At 32.3% G+C, this 23841-nt stretch overlaps 1 protein-coding gene across 1 annotated transcript; it reads left to right on the top strand.

Moving 5' to 3' along the window:
- Positions 1-18985: 18985 nt before the first annotated feature.
- On the top strand, positions 18986-21688 carry LOC108485064 (flavonoid 3-O-glucosyltransferase-like). Its single transcript, XM_017788925.2, has 2 exons — positions 18986-19538; positions 20817-21688. The coding sequence occupies exons 1-2, from the start codon at positions 19043-19045 to the stop codon at positions 21686-21688; spliced, it is 1368 nt and encodes a 455-aa protein (XP_017644414.1). The 5' UTR covers positions 18986-19042.
- The last annotated feature ends 2153 nt before the right edge of the window (positions 21689-23841 follow it).

The raw sequence follows: 23841 nt of genomic DNA on the forward strand, positions 1-23841 counted from the left end.
TTTCACACAGCCTGGCACACGAGGGTGTCTTCAGCCATGTGATATAAGTCAGTATGTATACCCTATTTCCACACAGCCTAGGACATGGGCATGTGTGGAGCCATGTAAGGCACACGGCCTATTCACACGGGCGTATGACCTCTGTATGGTTGAAATTTTTCTAAGTTTCCAAGGATTTTCATATGTTATTGGTTTAGTCCCGAACCACTTTGATCGCGTGATTTCGTGATAGGTTTTAAATATTTATAATTAATCGTTCTTGAAACTAAATATTATCGCGATGAAGGCAAGTGTACCTATCGAACTGTAGTATAGTTTTAGCAAGACTAAATTGTCGAACCCAAAGGAACTAAAAGTACTAGTAATGACTGTCTTTTTATTATCTAACCTAAGAATAAAGAGGTTTTGTTTTAACTAACTAATTATCTAAACTAAGAATTCACAGAGAATAGAATTGGGGAATTGCTTTTGGGAAAATCGATTGAATTAAGACAATACCTAAGGAAAAATCCACCTAGACTATACTTGTTATTCTGGCTCCGAATCGGACAATTTATTCATTTAACTTGTTCCGTAGAGATCCCTAAGTTATGTTATTATCCCTATTCAAGACTAATAACGTCTAATCCCTAGATTGAATAATTGAGACATTTCTCTAATTAACACCCTAGGGTTGCATTAACTCGATCTATGGATCCCCTTATTAGGTTTCACCCTAATCCGGCAAAATCTTGCCACCCTATGTCTAGGCGCGCAATCAACTCCGCTTAATTATGACAAATGTACTCTTAGACAAGGTCTATTCCTCCTCTAAATAAGAGCTTATCTTGAATCAGTATCTTGGGATATCAAAACAATAATTAAGAACACATAATTAAGAACAAGTTAAATATTTATCATACAATTCAGAAAATAATAACAAGATTCGTCTTAGGTTTCATTCCCCTTAGGTATTTAGGGGATTTAGTTCATAACTAAATAAGAAAACATCTCAGAATAATAAATAATTCAAAACATAAAGAAAACCCAAAACTCCTAAAGGGGAAATTGAGGAGAGATCTTCAGTCTTGATGATGAATCCGGCTTCTGATATGGATCAATCGGCTTCCTTGGAGTAATTCCTTACTCCCTCATCTGTGTCTCATTTTCTTCCTCCACTAGGGTGTATTTATAGGCTTTGGAATGCCTAAGAACCCTGAAAATTACCTTTTTCCGAATTGGAATCAACTTGGGCTCGGCAGGGACACGCCCGTGTAACACGCCCGTGTGCGATTACTTCAGGTCGTGCTCGAGCCTGCCAAATTGACACGACCGTGTGGTCTGCCCGTGTGATGAGGTCCAAGCCGTGTTGATTTCGTACTTTGGCCCATTTTCTCCATTTTTGGCCCGTTTCTCATTCCTTTTGCTCTTCTATGCTCTCCTAAGTATAAAACATGAAATTAAAGCATTAGGAGCATCGAATTTACCAATTCTAATGGAAAATCATCCATAGCATGCGTTAAGCATGGGGTAAAAGTATGTATAAATTATGGTTTATCACACTTCTAAAGCATGTTTAAGGCCTCGTAGGCCCTTATAAGGGACAATGTGATTGTGTTGAATGATTTATGAGAATGAATGGTTTATGTTTGATAAATGTGTGCTATATGTTTTGAATTGATCGGTAATACCTTGCAACCATACTCTGACGACGGATACGGGTTAAGGGTGTTACATACAATTTAGTCCCTATGCTCATAAATTGAAATGTACTCAATTTTGTTCAAAACCCAAGCCTAGTCGAAGCATTTTCATACTTATACCAGCCCACATTTTCCACTTAATCACACTTTTACTACTTATTTTATAAATTTTACAAACAGGTCCTTTTTAACATTTTTACCGAAAATCACTTATCAAAAGTTATTTTTCTAACATCAAACATGCATTTTCTACCATTAACCATTAAAATACAGACATGTCTAACATGGGCCAAACCTTAGACCTTAATCATACCTCAAATTAGTGTTAGAAATAGGTAGATCAAGTTACAACAACTTCAAAATGTAAAGAGCATTAAAAATGGGGCTAGAATGGACATACAATCAAGCTTGGAAGCTTGAAAAATCCTAGCTATGTCTTTCTCTTTTAAATTTCGGCCAAGGGGAAGAAGATGAGCTAAAATTGGCTTTTATTTTGCCTATTAATTCACTTAATTACCAAATGACCAAAATGCCCTTTTCTTAAAACACTAAAATTTACCTTACTTCATGTCCATTTTTGTCTACTAACTTAACAAATGGTCTAATTACATCTAAGGACCTTCAATTTAAAATTTGATAGCAATTAGACACCTCTAGCTTTTAGAACTCAAGTTTTGTACTTTTTGCAATTTAGTCATTTTTACTAAATTGAATGCTCAAACGTCAAAATTTTTTAACAAAATTTTAACGAAATTATTCCATAAAGCTGTAGACCATAAAAGTGTAAGAAAAACAAATTTTTCTGCATTAGATTTGTGGTCATGAAACCACTGTTCTGACTAGACCCAAAATCAGGTTGTTACAAGTAAGGAAAACAGTAAGTGGGTAAGGTTCTTAAAATTTCTGTGTACATAAGAGTTAAGAAATGAAGTTATGGATTTCTAAAATTGTCTTAAGGGTTTTACATGTTTCTGTAAAATGGGTTTAAGTTGATATATTCAGTACAACTCATGGTTTTTGGTTGGAATCCTTAGCTACTGTTAAGATAATGGAAGCTCTAGCATTCAAGAAAGCTAAGCTATGGGAATGATAAGGACTCAAGTGAGTTCCTAAAACTCCAAACCTGTTGTTATGGTTTTGCTCTTAAATATGTCATGTTTTCATTAGCATGATAATATGATGATATGGGCATACATTACATGTCTGTAGGAAACCTTCATTGAATAGATGAAGTTAAGAAAGGAAATGGGGGGAGAACCTTCAGTTACCACCTTAGGTAAAGCTCTGGACCTTGCAAAGGGAACACTACAGTGTTCAAACATCAAGGTTAGGTGGTGTAAATGAATTTATTGAAGGAGGATTAAGGAAAGGAAATTATGGAATGGTGTTTACTACGACGAGAGTGTCGACTAGTCCTTCGGGGCAATAATGTAAGAACTGTATATGGCGTAAGACCATAGATGAAAGATGCTATGGTAGTCTAGTATGAAGTAAGTAGTGTAAGATCATGGATGAAAGATGCCATGGTGACATGATACATGGTAATGATATTTGCATGAAACCATAAATGAAAGACGCTATAGTAGCAAGGTTATATAAGGTACGCGATGTAAGACTATAGATAAAAGACGTTATGGCAACTAAATATGATGAGTAAAACCATTGATGAAAGACTCCATGGCATCCATAGAGAGATGATCTACCGAGACAGTAACACGAAATAGAAATATGGTCTACCGAGACAGTAAACACAAAATAAAAATAGTCCATTGGCACAATAAACACAAAACAGAGACAGTCCTCTGGGACAATAAACACGAGGTAAGTCCACAAGGATAGTAAATACCGGTAAGTTTGCTGGGACAAGAGGAAAAATATAGCTATGAAGGGTATAAATCCATAGTTTGGCTACCACACCCTGTAAAGTCTTCCAAGACACACACACTAAAAGAAAACCTGGACCTCGAGTGTAGGGTATAAGTCAATACAACTAGTATGAGAAACTTTGCAATAGGGAAAAGAGTTAAAAGAAAGTACGAGTAGTGGCAAGAGAACTTTGAGGAATTCGCCAAAAGTAATGAAAGCCAACAAGGCATGAACGAATCCCCATGAGTGATGGGAAAAGATAAGTTATGCGAGAGCTCGCCTAATAATGGAAATACAATAGGAAAAATTATCCAAGGATCGCAAGCAAAGATACGAAATGAAGAGCCATCAAGGAGAGCTCAATGAAGTTGTACGTGAGAAGCGTATCTCATAGGGATATTAGAGAATGTATTCCGAGGATAAAGGTTCTGTCCAAGGGACAGAATGTCTGTTCAGACTATTCCTCATTGAGGAAAGTCTAGTGCGGGTATATCGCAGAAAAGGTAACTCTATAGGAAGGAAATAAGTAAGTAATATGGAAAAATTGCATATTGCAGGACCGATAAACTATGGGTTTTCCAGAGGGCTGAGACCTGCTAAAGGTTAGCATGTTATGGAAACATCAACAAGTCCTTTGGGACTAGTGTATGGAAAGATAGAGTCCGCCAATGACTAGTCCGATCATGAAAGTCCACCAAGATAGGTAAGGCTTATGGATCATTGGGTGGAAAGACAAAATAGAGCTACCATAAAGGTACAATAGGGGAAAACAGGCACACAGCCAAGTTAGATAGAGGACATGTTGTATACAGTGCCCTAAGTGTAGTATTTTCATCAATATACACTTGTAATTTTTTTTAACAGATTTTTTAATAAATTCATTAATTAAATTAATATACTTTGTATAATTTCCCTCACATGGTTTTGCACACAAAGTAAAATGAAAGCAAATGTTGCTCATTGATTGTCTAAATGTTTAACTAATACTAAACTATATTACATGGTTGGATCATAGTATAGAAAGACAACTTGTATTAGTAGACCAACCTAAACATGTCCTTAGTTTAACCAAAAATGAGCAAACAAATTAAAAGACTAGTATGTCGTCTATCAAGTCCAATTGGAAGATGCCTTGTCCTGGGCATCAGAGTAAATAACTCCAAGAAGATAGATATAGATGTGACTGACTAACTAACAATACATCGGATAGGAACCAAGCAGAATAGATCATGAATCTATTTATAGATTTATTCACTTGTGACGTTCATCGTGTGGCATACCTAAATCATAAGTGGATTGTGGACTATGTATGCATGATCATACACTTTGATATAAGCAAAAGCCTGAGTACAATAGATAAGGAACCGAAAGCCAGTATGTTATGTGTACGACTTTTATAGTATGTAGTGTCATTCAAAACAATGAAATTCATAGCCTAAAACATGGGAAATGATATCCTCTCATGGCCTTACATAGTTGATGAAAAGTAAAAGTGGCCACAGGTCATTCATCTTTGTGATGGATGGCTTGATCACTGTTTGATAATGATTGACTTTTCATGAAGGAATATGTAATGGTCACTATGAGATAAAATAGGATCATATTGGAAGAACAAATATTATCCCAAAGAGATCAAGGATATCCTATGAGGGTAACACACTTATGACAAGGTCATTGGATGAGCATTGAGTAGCTGCTTTCGTAACGGTATGTCGCTGGGGAGAGCTCAGTCACGATACTATTGTTGAATGACTTTGTGACTAACTAAGTTTATAATTAATAGGCAAAAAGTCAAAACTTAATTATAAATCAATTAATAGGCGAAAAGTCAAAACTTTATTTTAAATCATTTGAGTCTCAACTACATATGTTCAATCGAATCCTTCGCTAGCTCATTCAAACTAGAAATGAATTGCGTGTTTGAATAGAAATTAACGAAATGAATTGGAAAAGAGAAATAGGAAACATGTAAGAATGATTATGGTTTTCTCCAAAATTGAGAAATGGAATCATTTGGAAATGAATGTAGGTTGTAAAAAATGGAAATAAAAATAAAAATTATTCATTTTCAATCCTATATGGATTACTTAAAAATGATATGAATAATGATTTTATGTTTTTGGAATGTTTTGAAGTCTGAAAATGAAAATAAATCATTCGATCATAGCGCACATGTTGAATTGCGAAATATTGAACATAATTTCTCGAAATTTTACTAGAGGCAAAATCATCAAAAATTTTGCTGTAGGTAAAATAGGAATGAGAAAATTATTTTTATATATTAATATTAAAGTTTATTTTAGGAAATAGAAAAACTGAATCTGGTTAGATCACATTACAGAGTACTGGGTCAAAAAAGCCCAGGAAGTACTCATAATTGGACTCGATGTGAAAGAGGCCTAAAAACCCATCATGGATATTAAGGGGTCGGCAACCTTTGTAGGAATAAACCACTAGAACTCAACAAGGGTTTTATCTTCTCTTCCTATAAGTAGATCACACCGCTAGAGCTATTAAACTACTTTGAGAGATTTTTATTCTGCCAAAAAATAGAGAGAACTTATTTTCAACTATTACATATATTTTTCCGTAATAACAATTCTACTGGTTTCTATTAATAAGAGAAAATTTTCGTTTTCACCCCAAAAGAAGAGAACTTTTCTAGTTCTATGTTTCGGTTCAATTGGTTCAAGCCCACACTCGAAGTAGTTCGTGGCATGAGAATAGCGAAGAAGACCATTTGGTTGAAAGCCAAGAACAACGAACGTTCCCTAAGCCAAAAACACAGGTACCAATTTGGTTAAGGTTTACTGCTATAAATATAATAAACCAGGTCGATTTTCAAAATTTTTAATTTTTTGATATGCAAGAAAATCATTTTCAAACTGAGATTTTTCCAACACAACGAACACTTTGTGTAAGGGGAAAAGTGAAAGAAAGGAAAGATAAGAGGTAAGGATAGGTTTAGCTAATATGGCGAAGTACTTAGGATATGGCCAAGTGAAGCAATAAGGCATGGAAGATCGGGTGAAGTTCGTCACCCCGATAAAGAATGCTCACCTTGGTTGAGCAGAGAGTATTTATGTTTAGTTATTTTGATTGTTTACCCTCATGTGAAGGGGTTTATATATGATGCAGCGAAAGAACTTACTAAGTTCAATCGAACTTATCAGTTGTTGGCTTATGTTCGCAGCACTTGCAAGGTTGATTGAGGACTCGGAAGAAGGGCTAAGCCAAATGTTGCTAAGAGCAGGGATCGTTGTTGGATCCAGTCATGCACATTGGAAGTTTTGCCTCAAGTTTTATATTCAGAGAAGCCAAATAGCATACTTAGAATCTGGATCTTTAGGGCAGATTGTGACAGCCCTAAAGTGACCCTAGTCGGGAAGCGGATTCGAGACCGCTAAACCGAGTCACCAAATTATTTGAGCATGATATTTATTGTCTAAAATATGTGATTATGAATGTGTGAAAATTTTTAAGCTTCGATTTAGTTAATTGCATGTGAATGGAGTACATAGGACTTATGTGAGAAAATTTAGAAATGTGCTAGGCAAATGTAAAGTGGCCTAATAATGCATGTTATAAAAAATGGTGGGTTTGCATGTCAAATTGCCCAATATTTGAGCTAATGGCCGGCCATGCTATGAGTGGAAACATGTCACAAACATGTTATGTAGTGATGTATGTTAGGAACAATAGAATAATGAGTATGGGTAATAAAGAAATGGAAAAAAAAAAAAAAAATGTGTGGTTGCCCCCCTCCATTGCCGTGAGTGTAAGAGAAAACAAAAAAAAGTGTCCATCTTTCTTCATAGCTCTTGGCCGAATGTTCTAAGGAAGAGAGAAAAACAAGTTGTGTTCTTTGGTTTTTCTTGACCGAAAATTCAAAAGAAAGAAGGGAGGAAATGTTGAAGAGATTCGGCCATGCTTGTAGCTAGGTGAAGGTAAGTTTGATGTTGTGCCATGAGATTCATGCATGTTTTTTTTTTTTTGTTAGCTTGAGTTCTAACTAGCCCATTGTTCAAATCATTACTATGTCATGGAGATGATATTCGGCTAAGGTGGATTTGTGCATGCTAAAAGTGAAGCTTGTAATGATGCATGTGATGGTGGATTGATAACTCTTGAATCTCCTTTTAGCATCCTTGAGTGAGACATTAAGTTCCTTGTTCAACCATGACCAAAATTGAAATGGTAAGGTGTTGTGATGCATTCGGCCATGGTAGGAAATAGAAGAGAAATAAGGTTGTTGTTAGATGAAGTAAAGTCTAACAAATGAGCTCGTATGTGCATTAGTTGCTAGATGGAGAAGAATCGGCTAGCAAGTTGTGTGCTAAGGCCAAATATAATTTTGTATATTATGGGTAATGCATGTGTTGAATTAATGGAAAGGGGGAGGATGCTTTAATGGTGTATATATGTGTATTAGCCAAGTTTTGAACTTGAAACAAATGGTGTTTAGTCAATACAAGTGACCATACTTGTAGAATGTATTAAGTGTTGAAATCGGCCTTAGCATAGATGTGTATGTTCTGCCACATGAATGAGTCCATGAGTTGATGTGTATGTTCGGCCATAGGTAGCCTATTGATGGCTTTAGCTTGACTTAGAAAATTCGCTAAGGGAAATATTAGCTAGTATGTTGAATTGATTCGTGATTTCGCACATATGTGACTCTAATGTCTAATGTATATATGGGCTAAGTACCTTGAGCTTCTCTTTGATGTTCGAATGAATTGTATTAAATTGCTTGATGTGATTAAAAATGTGTATGATCATTGTGTATTTGAGCTAAAAGGTGGCCATATGACCTATCAAACTCCTCGTCATATTCGGCCATAAGCTAGCAAAATGAGACTTTAATAAGTTAAATTTGTTTGAATTAGCTCAAGAGCTTAGGGGACCACAGTTGGATAAGGGAAAGGAAAAAGTGATCGAATAGCCATTGAAGCCGTTCGACAACATCCGAGGTAAGTTTTTGAGTAATAGAACTTAGATTATGATTTGATTAGATCATGTTTTAAGCAAATCAAAATCATGCTCTTTGTGTGTGGCTATTGAGCCGAAATTGCAAGTGTGAAAAGTGCCTTGTGTTTGAGTTTTGCTAATGAAAATGAAATACGAATGTGTCATGATTTATTGATAAATGTGCATGGTTATTTGAATGATGTCCGGGCTAAGTCCCGAAGGCTTTGTGCTAAGTGACTATATCTGGACTAAGATCCGAAGGCATTCGTGCGAGTTACTAAATCTGGACTAAGATCCGAAGGCATTTATGCGAGTTACTAAATCCGGGTTAAGTCCCGAAGGCATTTATGCGAGTTACTATAACCGGGCTATGTCCCGAAGGCATTTGAACGAGTAGCTATATCCGGTTAAACTCTGAAGGTACGTGATTCGGGAATGAATGAACTTGCTGTAAAAATTTCAGTTAATACGCTTGTGAAATCCCAACAATGAGGTATGTTTCGTATGTGCTTGAATTAGTTGAGCTCTTACAAATAAGTATTCGCTCAGTTGATAAATGAGCTACCGACCTTTGGCTAAGTTGATCTTTGTGTATGAATATAAGGGTTGGTAATGTGAAGTAAGTATGATATTGAGAATTTGTACATATGAAATTATCTGTTAGCTACATGAATGCTATACTTTGGTTGTGTTTAAATTCATGGCTCAAACTTACTAAGCATTAAATGCTTACTCCGTTTTCTTTGATTTTCTGTTTTATAGATTTTGGTTTGCCAGCTATCGGACTCGGGATTGTTGAAGTCGAAGTCGCCCACACTATCAAAGCTCCTTTTGGTATATTTTTGGTTGAACTTTGAAATGGCATGTATAGGACTACCCTTTTGTTGTAGGTCATGTACCTTTCTGTTTTGTGTAAATTTGGATAGCCATGCGAAAATGGCTTAAGTATACTTTGGGCATGGTATTATAATCATTGTATGTTGTTCATTAAGAGGTATGGAAATGTTTGAAAACGATTAGCCATTGGGATGGTTAGTCATGATCATATTTTGTGCTATTTATGTTAAAGGGCTAGTTGAATCATGGAAACTATGAAATAGGTAAAGCCTACCTTAAAGACAGATGCTGACAGCTGCAGTGACGTGGATATGAAAAATCACTAAAAATAGTAGGAATGGAATTAAATAGTTAATAAATTATGTAAACGAACCTTGACGAGTCTATTTTCATAGGAGAGTAACGAAAAGATCATATGAACAGTATGTTAAGAGATATTTAAGTTTTCGTGAGACAGGGCCAGAACGGTTTCTGGAGTCCCTGTTCCGACTTTGGAAATTCATTATAAATTGACCAGAGATAATTAGAAGTCATGCCATATATTTACAGATTCCTTTTCGAGTCTAGTTTCTGTAGAAACAAACGGCATCAGTATTGAAGCCCTGTACAGGGAGATATCCAAGTCGTAATGCATGAAGGTCAGTGTAGTCGCACCCTGTAACAGGGGAGACTTTAACTAATAAACTGTACTAATTGGCCTGACCAAAAATTCTAGAAAAAAATCTGTAGATGGATATATGAGTCTAGTTTCGGGGAAAAATTATGAAACTGATTTTCGAGTTGTGGAACTTAAGTTATGATTTTTAAGGTGACAGTGACGCAGTTAGCCAGTCGTCTGGAAAATTTTTAAATGGACTGTGAGAGTAAATGAATTAAGTCGGTTAGCACCTCGCGTTTGACTCCGGCAACGGTCTCGGGCACGGGGTGTTACACAGATAGTCTTTAGCTAATTGTTAGGAAATTCTCTATATACAGTTAGATTTGAGACAAAATTCGTGAGGGTTTAAACAATTAGTGACTAAGGCCTTAGTTGTAAGAACTCATATGATTGATTTATTTATTAGATTAAATTACTTTAGTCTATTTATAATAGCTAAGTTAGCAAAAATAAAGTATACGTCATTTGTGACGCTTCATACCCGAATTCGGAGGATAGGTTGGGCGGAGGGTGTTACAAGGCCATTAACACTCACCTCTAGTTCCATGTAGTGAAAAATGATGTATACATGCAACAATTAAATAGTTCCCAAATCATAGAAAATTTCGAGTTATTTGTCAACGACTTTAGCTTTTTCTTTTCCTCTTGAGGAATCCGAATCAACATTAGCTATAGATTAATATAAACATAAAACACCATCAATGTAACACCCCTAACCCTTATCCGTCGCCGAATTAGGGTTACAGGGTATCACCAGTCAAAAACACATTTTCAGATAATCACGTACACACACACTTATAATAACTAAAAATATATATAAACAATCATTAAATAATTTCATAGTCTATTTAATTACTAGTACTAAAGAGCTGAATATACTTTTAATTCAAACTCATAATACATGTAGATATACAGACCCCATTGCACTTAAAGCACACTGTAACCATATACAATTACATTACACAAATGTACCACTATTTTTTTTATAAAATCGTATCAAATTCGGCATACATTTAATATTAAGCTAAACACTTATTCACCACACCAACACATATAATTATTATAATTTATTATTTTATATGCCATTATTCATCTAGTCATTCTTTCATGCATTTAACTAAACCAAATTTGATTTTAACTATTACTCATTCACGGTTCAAATCAATTGACTTATAAATATATATACTTCAATTGCCCAAATCATTATACTTATTCTATAATATAATATTACAACATTTAATATGCTACAGTTGGATGCAAATTTACTATAATTACCTATATTAATTACATTTACCAAAAGATGATACAATATAAATTAATGATTTCATATAATAATCTCAACTTGTCATTATTAGATCAAGACATTGATTAGCTTCCACAACCGAATATAAACAGCTTATACCCATCCAAAAACAAGCATGCATAGTTCAACTAGTTAATTTCAACTAGTTAATCAAAAATACTTAATAACTAAAAGAGATTATTCCTGAAATTTCAAAATATTAATCACGCATATAGACATATACAGAACGTAATTGTTACATACTTTATATCAAATATATCAAGTCAAATTATCATATACAAAAATATTCATAGAATCAATGCCAAGCCACAAATAAACCAAAATTTTCTTATTCAATGCATCTTATAACCGAATATACCAATATATTATTGAGTTAGTTTCAAACTAATTTATGTATGTCTTACCTGTTCAAAACCTTGACCAAATCAATTTATCATGCTACGAAAATGCATACACACAATGATCATTACACCATCCATTTTAAGTTTACCAACCATTGTCAAACCATTACTAACACATATAGCGTCTATCATGTGAATTATTCTTGCATAGCATATAGTGTTTAAGCAAAAGTGAGCTCAAACCACAATCCAAAAATACAACCAAAATTATCAAAAACCAAGACCATAAGACATTATAACAAAACCCACATAAAGTCAAACTTAAACATAAATAGCAAGCCATTTTCACATGACTAATATACAAACACATTCAAAATAATTAATCCCAAAATCAAACTATACATGCCATAATTTAAGTTTAGCCATAAGGTACCAAAATAGTGGATAGTGTGATGAGCTTGGCTGACAGTACCCGAGCTTGTAACTTGACTCCAAATCTATAAAATAAAGACAAATATACACACAGTAAGCTACTAAAACTTAGTAAGTCATAAAAAATTAAACTAGCTGATAATATAATTAATTTAATTTAATTTAACCAAATTTCAATATCATTAACAACCTTACTCTCAACGTATATATTCAATAATAATATACCAACCACATATATTTATTACCTTAGACGGATATTCACAAGTTAAGTAATAAAACCACTGCTCAATTTTCAAAAGCCAAAATGTCATAATTAATCAACCACTGCACAATTATAAAAGTCCAAGAACCTTAATTCAATATTATGTACATATAACTCTTATGAGACCAATTATTTATGATTACTTATATATGCATAACCAAAAATCAATTCCATAATATACTTACCATTTGTACAAAGCCGAATACACTTATTTAATTCATATATATATTTAACCTTACATCACATATAATTTATCAATGATCAAGTCACATACATACCTTATTATTGATAGCTAACAAGCTAAATCATACTTTGCCTTTTAGCTCATTTTACACATTCGATCAAGATTTACCCTTGCCCAATGAACCATTCGGAATTGGATAGGACACTTGGATAATCACACAAATCGTACAATACCAACGTCCCAGACATGGTCTTACATGTAGCCACAAATCGATGCCACTGTCCCAGACAAGGTCTTACTCGTAAACACATATCGGAACCACATATCGATGCCATGGTCTTACCTGCACACATATATCAGAATCCTATGTCATGACATATGTATCCTAACTATTCCTAAGGTTCATTTGAGGCTTTCGGACGTCGTAACTCGGTCGAATCGAACTCGAAAGTGTAGTAGCCAAATTTAATCACGTTCGGTCATAACATATTTAAATTCTAATATTTCATAACAGCATAAAATTATAACATTAAATTTCCAAATAAACACGTCTATTTGCTTATAAACTTACCTCGGACGGTACAAAACAGAATCGGGCGGCTAGTCGACAACTTTCGTTTTTCCCCGATCCAAATTCGATTTCTTTAGTTCTTGATCTAAAAATATTCAAATTAAGCTCATTCAAACATATTTTCATTCAATTTAGTCCAAAACACATAAATAGGCAAATTACCATTTTCCCCTAACATTTATAATTTTTACAATTTAGTCCCTATTTCACAAAACACAAAATACACAAAATTTCCAATTACCCATGTTAAGTCACTAACAATTTGGCCCGCATGCTTTTAAACTATCAAGTTTTTAATTTATGCGATTAAGTCCTTTTATTTAATCAGACACCTAAACGACAAAATTAAATCACGAAAATTTCACAGATATAAATTCACACAAAATAAACATGAAAATTAATTTAAAAATTATTTTCTGACTTGGATTCGTGGTCCCGAAACCACTGTTCCGATTAGGGTCTAAATCGGGCTGTTACAATCAATATTAAACCAAATTCACAATCAATTGTCATTTTATACAAACTTTGCAATTTATTTAGTTTAGTCACTAAAACTAAGACTAACATAACTTTCAATCTAAAACTCCAAATTGAAATTCGATTTTGCTATTGTCTATTAGAGACCTCCTATTTCTTATTTCTCTTGCCAATTTTTCATTTTATTTAGTTTAGTTCCTAATATACGAAACTATTAATAACTTCACAATTTAGTCTTTTTTCACATCTAAGCTTAAAATCTATCAATTTAATACCTAAAACTTTCAATTCTCAACTATGACAACTTTCAAAACTTTAGCAGTTTTACAAATTGATACATGAACTAGCTAGATTAAGCTCCATGATCTTAAAAACATAAAAATTAAAAAAAAAAAAAAAACTAAAGACTTACTTGAATCTTAAAGCTGCTTAACCCTAAAGGAAGTCCCCCTTCTCTTCTTCGTTCTTGTTCGGTTTGTGCAAAAGAAATTATGACAAAATTTCATTGATTGTCTTTTATACAAGGTTTAACTTGTAGTTAACTTTAATTTAGTTAATTTTAATCATTTGATTTATTAACCATCCATTACACCACCGTCCCCTATCATGAATTCTATCATGCTATAATTACAATTTTAGACATTTAGTTAATTGTAATTTAGGTCCTCAAGTTATTTTTTTAATTAAAAACCTATAATGACTAGACTTTACTATTTAGTCCCTGGATACTAATTAAACACAACTTCAACTAAATTACTTATCCAAAATTCAATTCACTTGTATAATAGCTTCGTAAATATGTACTCAGTTTACGGAAATGGGGTTCCAAAATTGCATTTCCCGACACCACTAATTTTTGGGCCGTTACAATTCGAGTCAAGCTAATGCAAAATGTTAAGCTCGTTTTCTAGGCCTGATCAATTTGTTGGGGAAACATTCATTTTAATGTATTTAGTGTATTGATTTATTATATTTTTAAATTTGTTTTTATATAAAAATAGTCTAAAAAAATTAATACTGGTGGACTGGGTCGAACTCGAGTTTAATATTTTTAATTTAGGCCAGGCTTGAGCAGAATTTTAGACCGAGCCTAGGTCAAAAAAATCCTACCCGAAGCCCAATCCATTTAGAATAGTCTTATTTTTTATTATGTAAGCTAATTTTTCGAGCTTATATTTTTACTCAAACCCTTTCATTTTTTTTTAGTAAGCTTCAAGCTTAAGTGAATGACCCTAAGTCTAAATCCACTTATTGATTTTTTTTTATCTTATTATTATCATTTTTAAAGAAATCAAGCCCAGATTTCTATTAAAACAAAATTAAACCACATTAATTCATTGTAACTCCTTGACTGGAAAATCTCATGTTGCATTCGGAAATCTCACGAATCTAAAAGGTATCGCAGTTTCTTTTATTATTTCCAATATCTAGGTTTGATTTATGTTCGAAAAAATCCATTTGTCATGAAGCACTTGGTGACTAGACGAAGAGAACCATCTCAATTTTGTCTAATTTTTCCTCAAATGGGAAGATTTTGATATCACCTCTCCTCCTTCCAAAACCTAACCTCCTCCTCCTGGACAGACCTCCTCTATGTCCCGCTCACTGGCAACCTCAAAACCCTCCTCATCCAAACAACCGGTTCCCCCGCCAACTTCGACGGCGGCAACATCACACACAACCCATCAACCAACTCCATCACGGGCTACTTTCTCCCCTTCAAAAGCCACAATTTATAAAGAAAATTTTTATTATTTTTTATAAATAAAAGTTCATAATAATACTGGTTCGGTAGCTTTTGTTGTTAGGGAGATGCTGAAATGATGATAATAGAAGGAAAAAATGGATGGAGATGGAGTAGAAGATTATGACGATGTGCTTTTGTTCTTTGTTTTTTTTTTGGTTAAAATGAAGTTGCTTTTGTTAGGGAAGAAGAAAATTAAAAAATAATAATATTTTTAATTAAATGAATGTAGTAATTCCTCTTTATTTTTAATTAATTTTAAATATATTTTAGATTCTTTTATAATTTGTAAATAATAATTAAAGAATGTCATCATAATTGACATGTAATTTAATATCAATGCGTCACATGTATCAAATTTAATGCCGTTATAAAAGAATATAGAACAAAATTTCAAGTATCAATACGACAAAAAAAACCTATAAAAAAAAAGTGACAAATTGAGAGGCTAACTGAGTATTTAAGCCTAAAAAAGGGTAAAACGAAAAGAAAAGCGCCAAAATGTAAGGGATATCAGGGATGAATTGAGGCATGCATTAGTAAAAAAAAAAAAATTGGTAAAAAGGATAAACGAAAATGATCCTGGAATTAAACAATAGCATAGAAATTAATATTTTAAATGATATAATTTTTTATACATGTTTGATAATCTAAAATAAAAATAATCTAATAAAAATTTTTATAAAAATATAAAAATTAATAAATAGATAAGAGTTAGTTATCATTTAATGAAGAATATTTTGAATTAATTCTATTTTATTTTTTTATTTTAATATTATCTTATCTTATAAAAATTTACGTTTAAAATTTGATTTTTTAAATGAACTAAAATGTTTAAAAATTAAGGATAAATGTAGAATTTATTTTTATAATTTAAAATATATATTTATTAAAAATTTAATTATATTATGTAATTAATTTTAAATAATATATTAAGCAGTTTTATAACTTAAATTCAATGTTTAATTTTTTAAAACTTAAATTTTCAACATTTAAATTTTTAATTCATCAAATTACACCTCAATTAGGAATTTTGGTAAAAAAATTAATTAGAAATAGTAGAAAGGTAAGAATATGAGCCAAAATTTTGGCGTATTGTTTCCCAAATTATAAGGCGGTGAGAAAAATATAATTGAAATTAACATAATTAAAATTTTACTTTTTGAAGTATGGAGTAAATATGTAGAAAGGAGGAGTTACCGGGATGAATTAATGGCATTATACTTAGTTTATTATATAAGATATTATTTCTTTATTATTATTAATTTATTATTACAATTTCCATAATATATATGGGGCATGTTTGACAGTAATGAAAATAATGGTTAACAAAATTATGCCATATTATATTCTTTCCCTTTGAAAAAATTGTGGTTGAGAAAATAACCTCATTAAATTTTAAATGAAGTTTGACTCGAGAATACCATGATTAAACGTGATTTGTTATATTCAAAGAAGGTAATTGGCATATTTTTGAACTTCAAAATATCTTTAGCATTGGTTGGTTGAGATGAAAATTTATTATCATTTGATGATAATAGCGTAAAGTCGTAAATATCATTCACTAACATAAGAGAATATATATATATATGTGTGTGATATTGCACTTAGAATCGAAATAATAAAACTATTCCTATTCGTCCTCTACTTCCTATAATATAGAAAATTATTCCTAAAATAATTTATCTCATAATATTTATATCTTCCTGTAATACCTCCTTCAAGTTGGAGCATGCAAATTGTAAATGTCCAACTTGTTAATACAATAATCAAATCGTTTCTTTCCCAAAACCTTTGTAAATATATTTGCTAGTTGATTGTATTGGAGACATATAGGAGAAATAAGACTTTCATGAATTGCATCACAAATAAGATGACAATCCACCTCAATATGCTTCTTATGTTTATGATTAACAGGATTACGAGTAATATGCAAAGTAGACTGACTATTACAAAACAGAGACCATAGGATAATACTTTGCTTCAAATGAGGATTGAGAGACAGTGTGCTGCTTCTTAGTTTTTTAGGAGATAGGCGACTTCCTAAGAAACACGAGCTAGCCAGTTAGAGACAGTCGAGTGATGAGGCACACGGCCCAATCTAAGTCACACAAGCCTTGTAAAGACAACTCACTATCTACATGGAGGAGGATACCCTAGCCTGCAGCACCTTTTAAATAAGGAGCTACTCGAATTGTCACGTCCCAATGCTCCTGCTTAGGATGTTGCATAAATTGAGATAAAACATGCATAGACTATACTAAATTTGGAAACAACCAAATATATAAGACCACCCATCAATCGCCGATAAAATTCTAGATTTGTAGTTAATTCTCCAGTAGCATGTACAAGTATGTGGTTTTGTTCAATCGGAGAGCCAACTAGTTTGGCTCCTAATAATCCTACCTCAGAAATAATATCAAGTGCATACTTATGTTGACACAAGAATAAACCTCGAGCACTACGAGCAACCTCAATATCCAAAACGTACTTCAGTACTCCGAGATCCTTTATATGAAAACAATTATTGAGGAAGACCTTAAAAGACTTCAATGCAACATAAATTGAAAATATGGACATCACATATATATATAAGAATAATAGTAATTACATGTTATTATTTGCTATCATAAAAGGTTAGCACAAATTAAAAGTCATCTAATTTGGTTAAAGTTTATTAGGTTTTAGTTATTAAATAAAATATGGGCCAAATATGTGTAGCTACTCTAGTAACTAATTTCTAATTGATGATGGGCTAGCTAGAAATTAGGGTCAAAGTACAAAATTATGATCCCCAAATTCTACATATGTAACTTTTCTAATATCCCATCTTTAAAAAAGAGAGAGCCACCTTCTTTGATGGATTCAGGAACGCTTTCGCATTTAGTTTTGTTCTTGATTTATTCTTAATGATCTAACATGATAGATTTTGATTTATTAAGTTTTATATAAGATATTGTTTTACAATTCTAACAAGTGATCAAAGAAATAAACGATAAAAGCTAAAATTATTATTATACTTAAAGTAAAATATCAAATTATTAGAACTCCTTTTTAGCACCTAGACAGCACTAATTCAAATCTAGCATCTCTTCTCTCCTCTATAATAATAATAGTAATAATAATAATAATAATAATAATAAAAGTAACATATTTAAATATTATGTTAACACGATAATTCATTATCAATATCTTATTTATAGTACATATATTTATATAAATATTGAAAAAATAAATTCATTTGTGCAATACTTTTAACTGCAATTAATGATAAAATTAGGAAAAAAATTATATAAAATTATGTTTTATATTATTTCTATTTTTTAAATAAAAGAATGACAAATTAAATTTTTTCTCTTAATTTCTAACATTTTTAATTAGATTTAAATTCTTTTAAGAGGAAAAACTAAAAATTAAAAGAAAAATCTGATTTAATGAATAAAGATAATATAAGATCACACTTTCATACAAATTAAAATAGTTACATAAATAAAACTATAAGCAAACTATTATTATAAAACTAAATGTAGAGCATTAGTTGTAGAGTAGTTGCTTTATATATTTATATGCAAGAAGAAAGTTGATGTACTGTACTGTATACACCGCACCATTTTTCTTTTAAAACCAAACAATTTTAGTTTCGGCCATTTTGGATATGAATAAATTCACTCAATCTGTGACATAGGAAATCTACTTTTTGCAGGGACAAAAACAATGGAAAAGTATAAGAAGGCTTCAAAGCACATAGCAGTGATGGCCTTCCCTTTCGGGACCCATGCAGCCCCTCTTCTCAGCATCATCCGTAGGCTATCGGAGGCTTTCCCGGCCGCCATGTTCTCTTTCCTGTGCACGGAACGATCAAACAGCTCAACGTTTCCCAAAGGTCATCAGAAGCATGACAGCATAAAGCCTTTCAATGTATGGGACGGATTGCCGGAGGGTTATACGTATTGCCTAAAGAGGAACCCTCATGAGCCGGTGGATTATTTCCTCCAGGCGGTGCCCCAGAATTTCAAGGATGCCGTAGATGAACTTGTGGCGGAAACCGGTAGGCCGATTGATTGTTTGATAACAGATGCGTTTTACTATTTTGGGGCTGATATTGCAGATGAACTGAAAGTCCCTTGGGTAGCGCTTTGGACGGCTAGTCCTCGGGCTCTCTTCTCTCATGCTGAGACCGAGTTTTTTCGCCGCCACGTAGGGATCAATGGTAAGCATTTATATATTTTAAATTTAACTTAAACCTATAGCTGATGTAATTTTGGTTTATAATTAAAGGTAGTAATATTATTAAGAGCCTTTTACATATACACACTAGATCTTTATATCCAGCTACGCCCAGTAAATTCAATTTTAAACGGAGAATACAAAATATAATAATTAATTATTTAAATATTTTTATATTTTATATAAATACATTCTAGTAATTATAATACATTGAGATACAATAAAAAGGCTATATTATAAATTTTAAAGTGGATATAAAACATAACATGAGAAATGGATATATAATTGGTCCAGCCTCTTTAAAATGCATGGATCAATCCTTTGAAATCAATAATCTAAATAATATTGAGTAACTTGCTTGTGATTGTATTTGGTTACCTCGTTTAAATATATTATTTAAAAAGTAAAAATTTTAAAGTGCACCCTAATTCTTTGAATACATTATTTTTTTTAACTATAAAAATAGTCATTTTTGTTTGTCTCAGATTACATTTTAGTTATTTATGTTTGAAATGTTACGTTTTAGTCATTTGGGTTATCGTTTTGTTACGAAGTGGTATCTTTAAACTCTGTTACCTCCCTAACGACAGTCCTACGTGGTAATTCATATGGGTTTTAAATGCCAACTTAGATGTCTAGTTGTTGAGATAAAATAAGTTTTTAATCAAACAAATTTAATTTGGATTATCATGTAAGCCATCCAAGTTGGTATTTAAAATCCATTTGGAGTGCCACATAGGACCGTCGTCATTAGGGAGGTAATGAAGTTTAACAGTAAAATGACTACTTCGTAATAAAACAATAACAATAACGTAAGTAACTAAAATGTAACATTTTAAACATAAGTGACTAAAATATAATCTGAGACAAAAAAAAAGTAACTACTTTTATAGATTTTTTTTTTTTTATGTTAGTTGTTTGATGACCTCGTGCATTGTACATTTAAGGAAAAAATATAGAAACGCAGTTAATGAATTTCAAATATGAGCTTTTAAAAAGATGATTGAAAAAGAAATTGTTAAATGAGTTTTATAAGGAAAAAAAATATTCAGACAGTTGCTTCGAATAATCACTTAAATTGATATATAAGCATAAAAATATTGCAGCCTGGGATGATGAAGCATTTTGCCTAAGATTTCTTTTTACCTTAACTATTGCTGGGAGCTGAATGGAAATATATTCTCATAATTTATATCTCACCATGTACACTATTTTCTTGACTCTCTGATCACCAAATAGTTGAAATCGTAATGTTTTGCAGATCCTGTGGACAAACCACTTGATTTTCTTCAAGGGTTTGCTAGTATACGTGTTGCTGACTTACCCGATGGAGTAGTGAGAGGGAACTTTGATGCCTCCGTGCCAGTACTGTTGAATAAAATGGGACTAACACTGCCACGAGCCGCCGCAGTTGCTGCAAATTCATACGAGGACTTGGACAATGCAGTGGTGAACATGCTTAAATCAAGATACAAAAGGTTCCTCAACGTTGGCCCCTCCAACCTGATAAGCGCTTCCCCCATTGATGACAGGCACGGCTGCTTGGATTGGCTGGAGAGGCACGAGCCAGCGTCGGTGGTATACATCAGCTTCGGGAGCGTGATAACACCACCACCCCACGAGATAGGAGCATTAACTCAAGTCCTGGAGGAAAGCAATTTCCCATTTCTTTGGTCTTTCAGGGGAGATGTTGAGAAGCAATTGCCGCCAGGGTTCCCCAAAAGAACCAGCTCCAAAGGAAAGATAGTTCCCTGGGCTCCTCAGCAGAAAATATTAGAGCACCCATCTGTTGGGGTTTTTGTAAGTCACGGTGGATGGAATTCAATCTTGGAAAGTATTAGCGGAGGGGTGCCCATGGTTTTCAGGCCATTTTTTGGTGACCAAAAACTGAATACTCGAACTGTTGAGACAATATGGGGATTTGGGCTGGGATTAGAGGGCGGAACGCTAACTAAGGAAGCCACAACCAATGCCTTGAACTTCATATTGTCCACCGAAGAAGGCAAGAAAATGAGACAGAAAGTTGGGGTCCAGAAAGAGCTTGCTTACAAGGCTGTACAGCCCAATGGCAGCTCTATTGAAAATTTCAAAACGCTGGTAGGAGTCGTCACCTGTCACCACTACTTGCCATAAATGTTCTCAGCCAACAGTTTGATACAAGTGCTTGCATGATTAAAATCTCTGGGCTAGCTCCATTTCAGAATCAAAGATGAGTAGTATGATTTTAGGTTCTCCCCAAGACTAGAGTCCTCCTTATATTTCTTAGTGTTTGTCGTTTAAGAGGTCTGCATATTATGGCATGAATTTCATTTTACATTATTTAAGATTTTGAATTTGTTTTGGTTGTTGAAGTATAGCTGCTTTCTTATTTTATTACACTTTTTTTTATATTAAGATAAAAGTATTACTCTGCAATAATTTTGAATCTAAAAGTTAACGGTGTTAAAAAATTAAATTGATTGATGATGTGATTGTTGGTCAGCCTTGACTAACATTGAAAACACTTTTCTCATGAAAAATAAATAAATGTGCTTTTCAAACCAAAATCCATGCTCAACATATAATTTTTTAAGACCAATTAACTTATCAAACTAACTTTCAAATCAAACTAAAAGATTGAAAATTTTTAACATTTCATTTCCCAAAAACCAATTTGAGTGTCAAATTATAAATTCGCCTCACATTTATATAATTTTTTTTGAAAAAGCACATTTATATAATTTATAAGGTATAAATATGATATATATTCAAATTAAATTATATAAACAATTTATATTACTTGTTTAAAATATTAAAATTTATATATTATATGTTATAATATTAACAAAGAGTTATCATAATTTTTTTATAATTTTTATTATTATAAATAGACCTGCTCATGGGTCAGGTCACCCGCCCAGGCCCAAAAATTTGCTAGAAAAATGAGAGAATTTAGAAAAAAAATACGAGGTACAAAAAATGGACTTTGGTAAAATTTAACCCATATTTTCTCTATGAGTCAGGCCTTGGGCAAGATTTTTTTAACCTAAGTCCAACCCATTAAATATATTATATTATAAAAATAATTATATTAATTATATATGCTAATTAATAATTATATATATTTATATTAAATCACTAACCCAATAACAATTAAACCCATTATCCAAAACCTAAAAAAATTAAATATAACCCAACCCAAAATATAAAATTTTATAAATTTATTTAATACAATAAAACATTTATTATATTTACTTATATTTTTAATAAAAGAAAACATTTATTATATTTATGGTAATGATTTTTAATATAAATACTTTTTATGTGTTAAAAACTTTTATTTTAACCTTTTTTTAGTGCACTTATTGTATTATATTTAAAAAATATTTTAAAATAAAAACTAATCTTCTAAAAAAATCAAATATGGGCGAGCCGAGTCAGCCCTGAGTTTATCTTTCTTAAATTGGGTCGGGCTTAGGCAAAAAAGCATGCCCATTTTTTGAGCTAGGCTTGAAACATATATGAAGAATCAAATCAAATTGGATCACCTCTATATAACCCTTTGGATTGTGGATGTTGGATTGAATTGGAACATATTGCTTACCTGCCAAGAGTCCATGTTTACCTTGTACTTTATAATTATATTCTATTTAGCTTATAATGTGGTTGTTTAATAGGGATTGATATAGATCTTTTTATGTTAGCAAGTCTCAAAACATTCTATATAATTAAGAGACTTGTATAGATTATAAGCACTTAATTTGTTCTTGTGAGGAACTTTAACTTATGAGTGCATATTGATAGCAAAACCTTTTGTGTTGTGGTTTTGCTTGCTTAATTCACACGGGTGAATTTAATGGTAAAAATATCAATCTTTAAGGTGCAAAAGTGAAAAAAATATCATTGGTATGAAATAGATTAAGATCACTTAATTCGTCACCAATTATTGTACCATATTACCTAGTGATTGACAATCCATGTGCTAATGTGAGAGAATGCCTTTCATCTATTAATCATAATTTCATATATAATTTAGTCAAGTTAAACTTTTCAATCTTAATTAAATTGCTTGGTCCTTTGAATGTACATATAATCCTAATTTTCTTCGATAATTTGACATACAATGTGACACTTCTACTTGCAGGAATTTCATCTTAAAGTTACACGTGATTAGAGATAAAATCTTGGCTCGTGACATAAATATGGACCAATCAATGTGCTATTATTTCTAAATATGAACAAGTTCCTTCAATTTTAGTATAGGTTGACAAGGTTAATTATCAATTTGAGTAGCTATTTGAGGAGTT

This window comes from Gossypium arboreum, chromosome 8 (genome assembly GCF_025698485.1).
Source record: "Gossypium arboreum isolate Shixiya-1 chromosome 8, ASM2569848v2, whole genome shotgun sequence".
NCBI lineage: Eukaryota > Viridiplantae > Streptophyta > Magnoliopsida > Malvales > Malvaceae > Gossypium > Gossypium arboreum.

Coding starts and splice junctions, on each gene's coding strand:
- LOC108485064 (XM_017788925.2), top strand. CDS start 19,043: ATGGAAAAGTATAAGAAGGCTTCAAAGCACATAGCAGTGATGGCCTTC. Junction 19,539..20,816: donor CCGCCACGTAGGGATCAATG/GTAAGCATTTAT, acceptor AATGTTTTGCAG/ATCCTGTGGACAAACCACTT.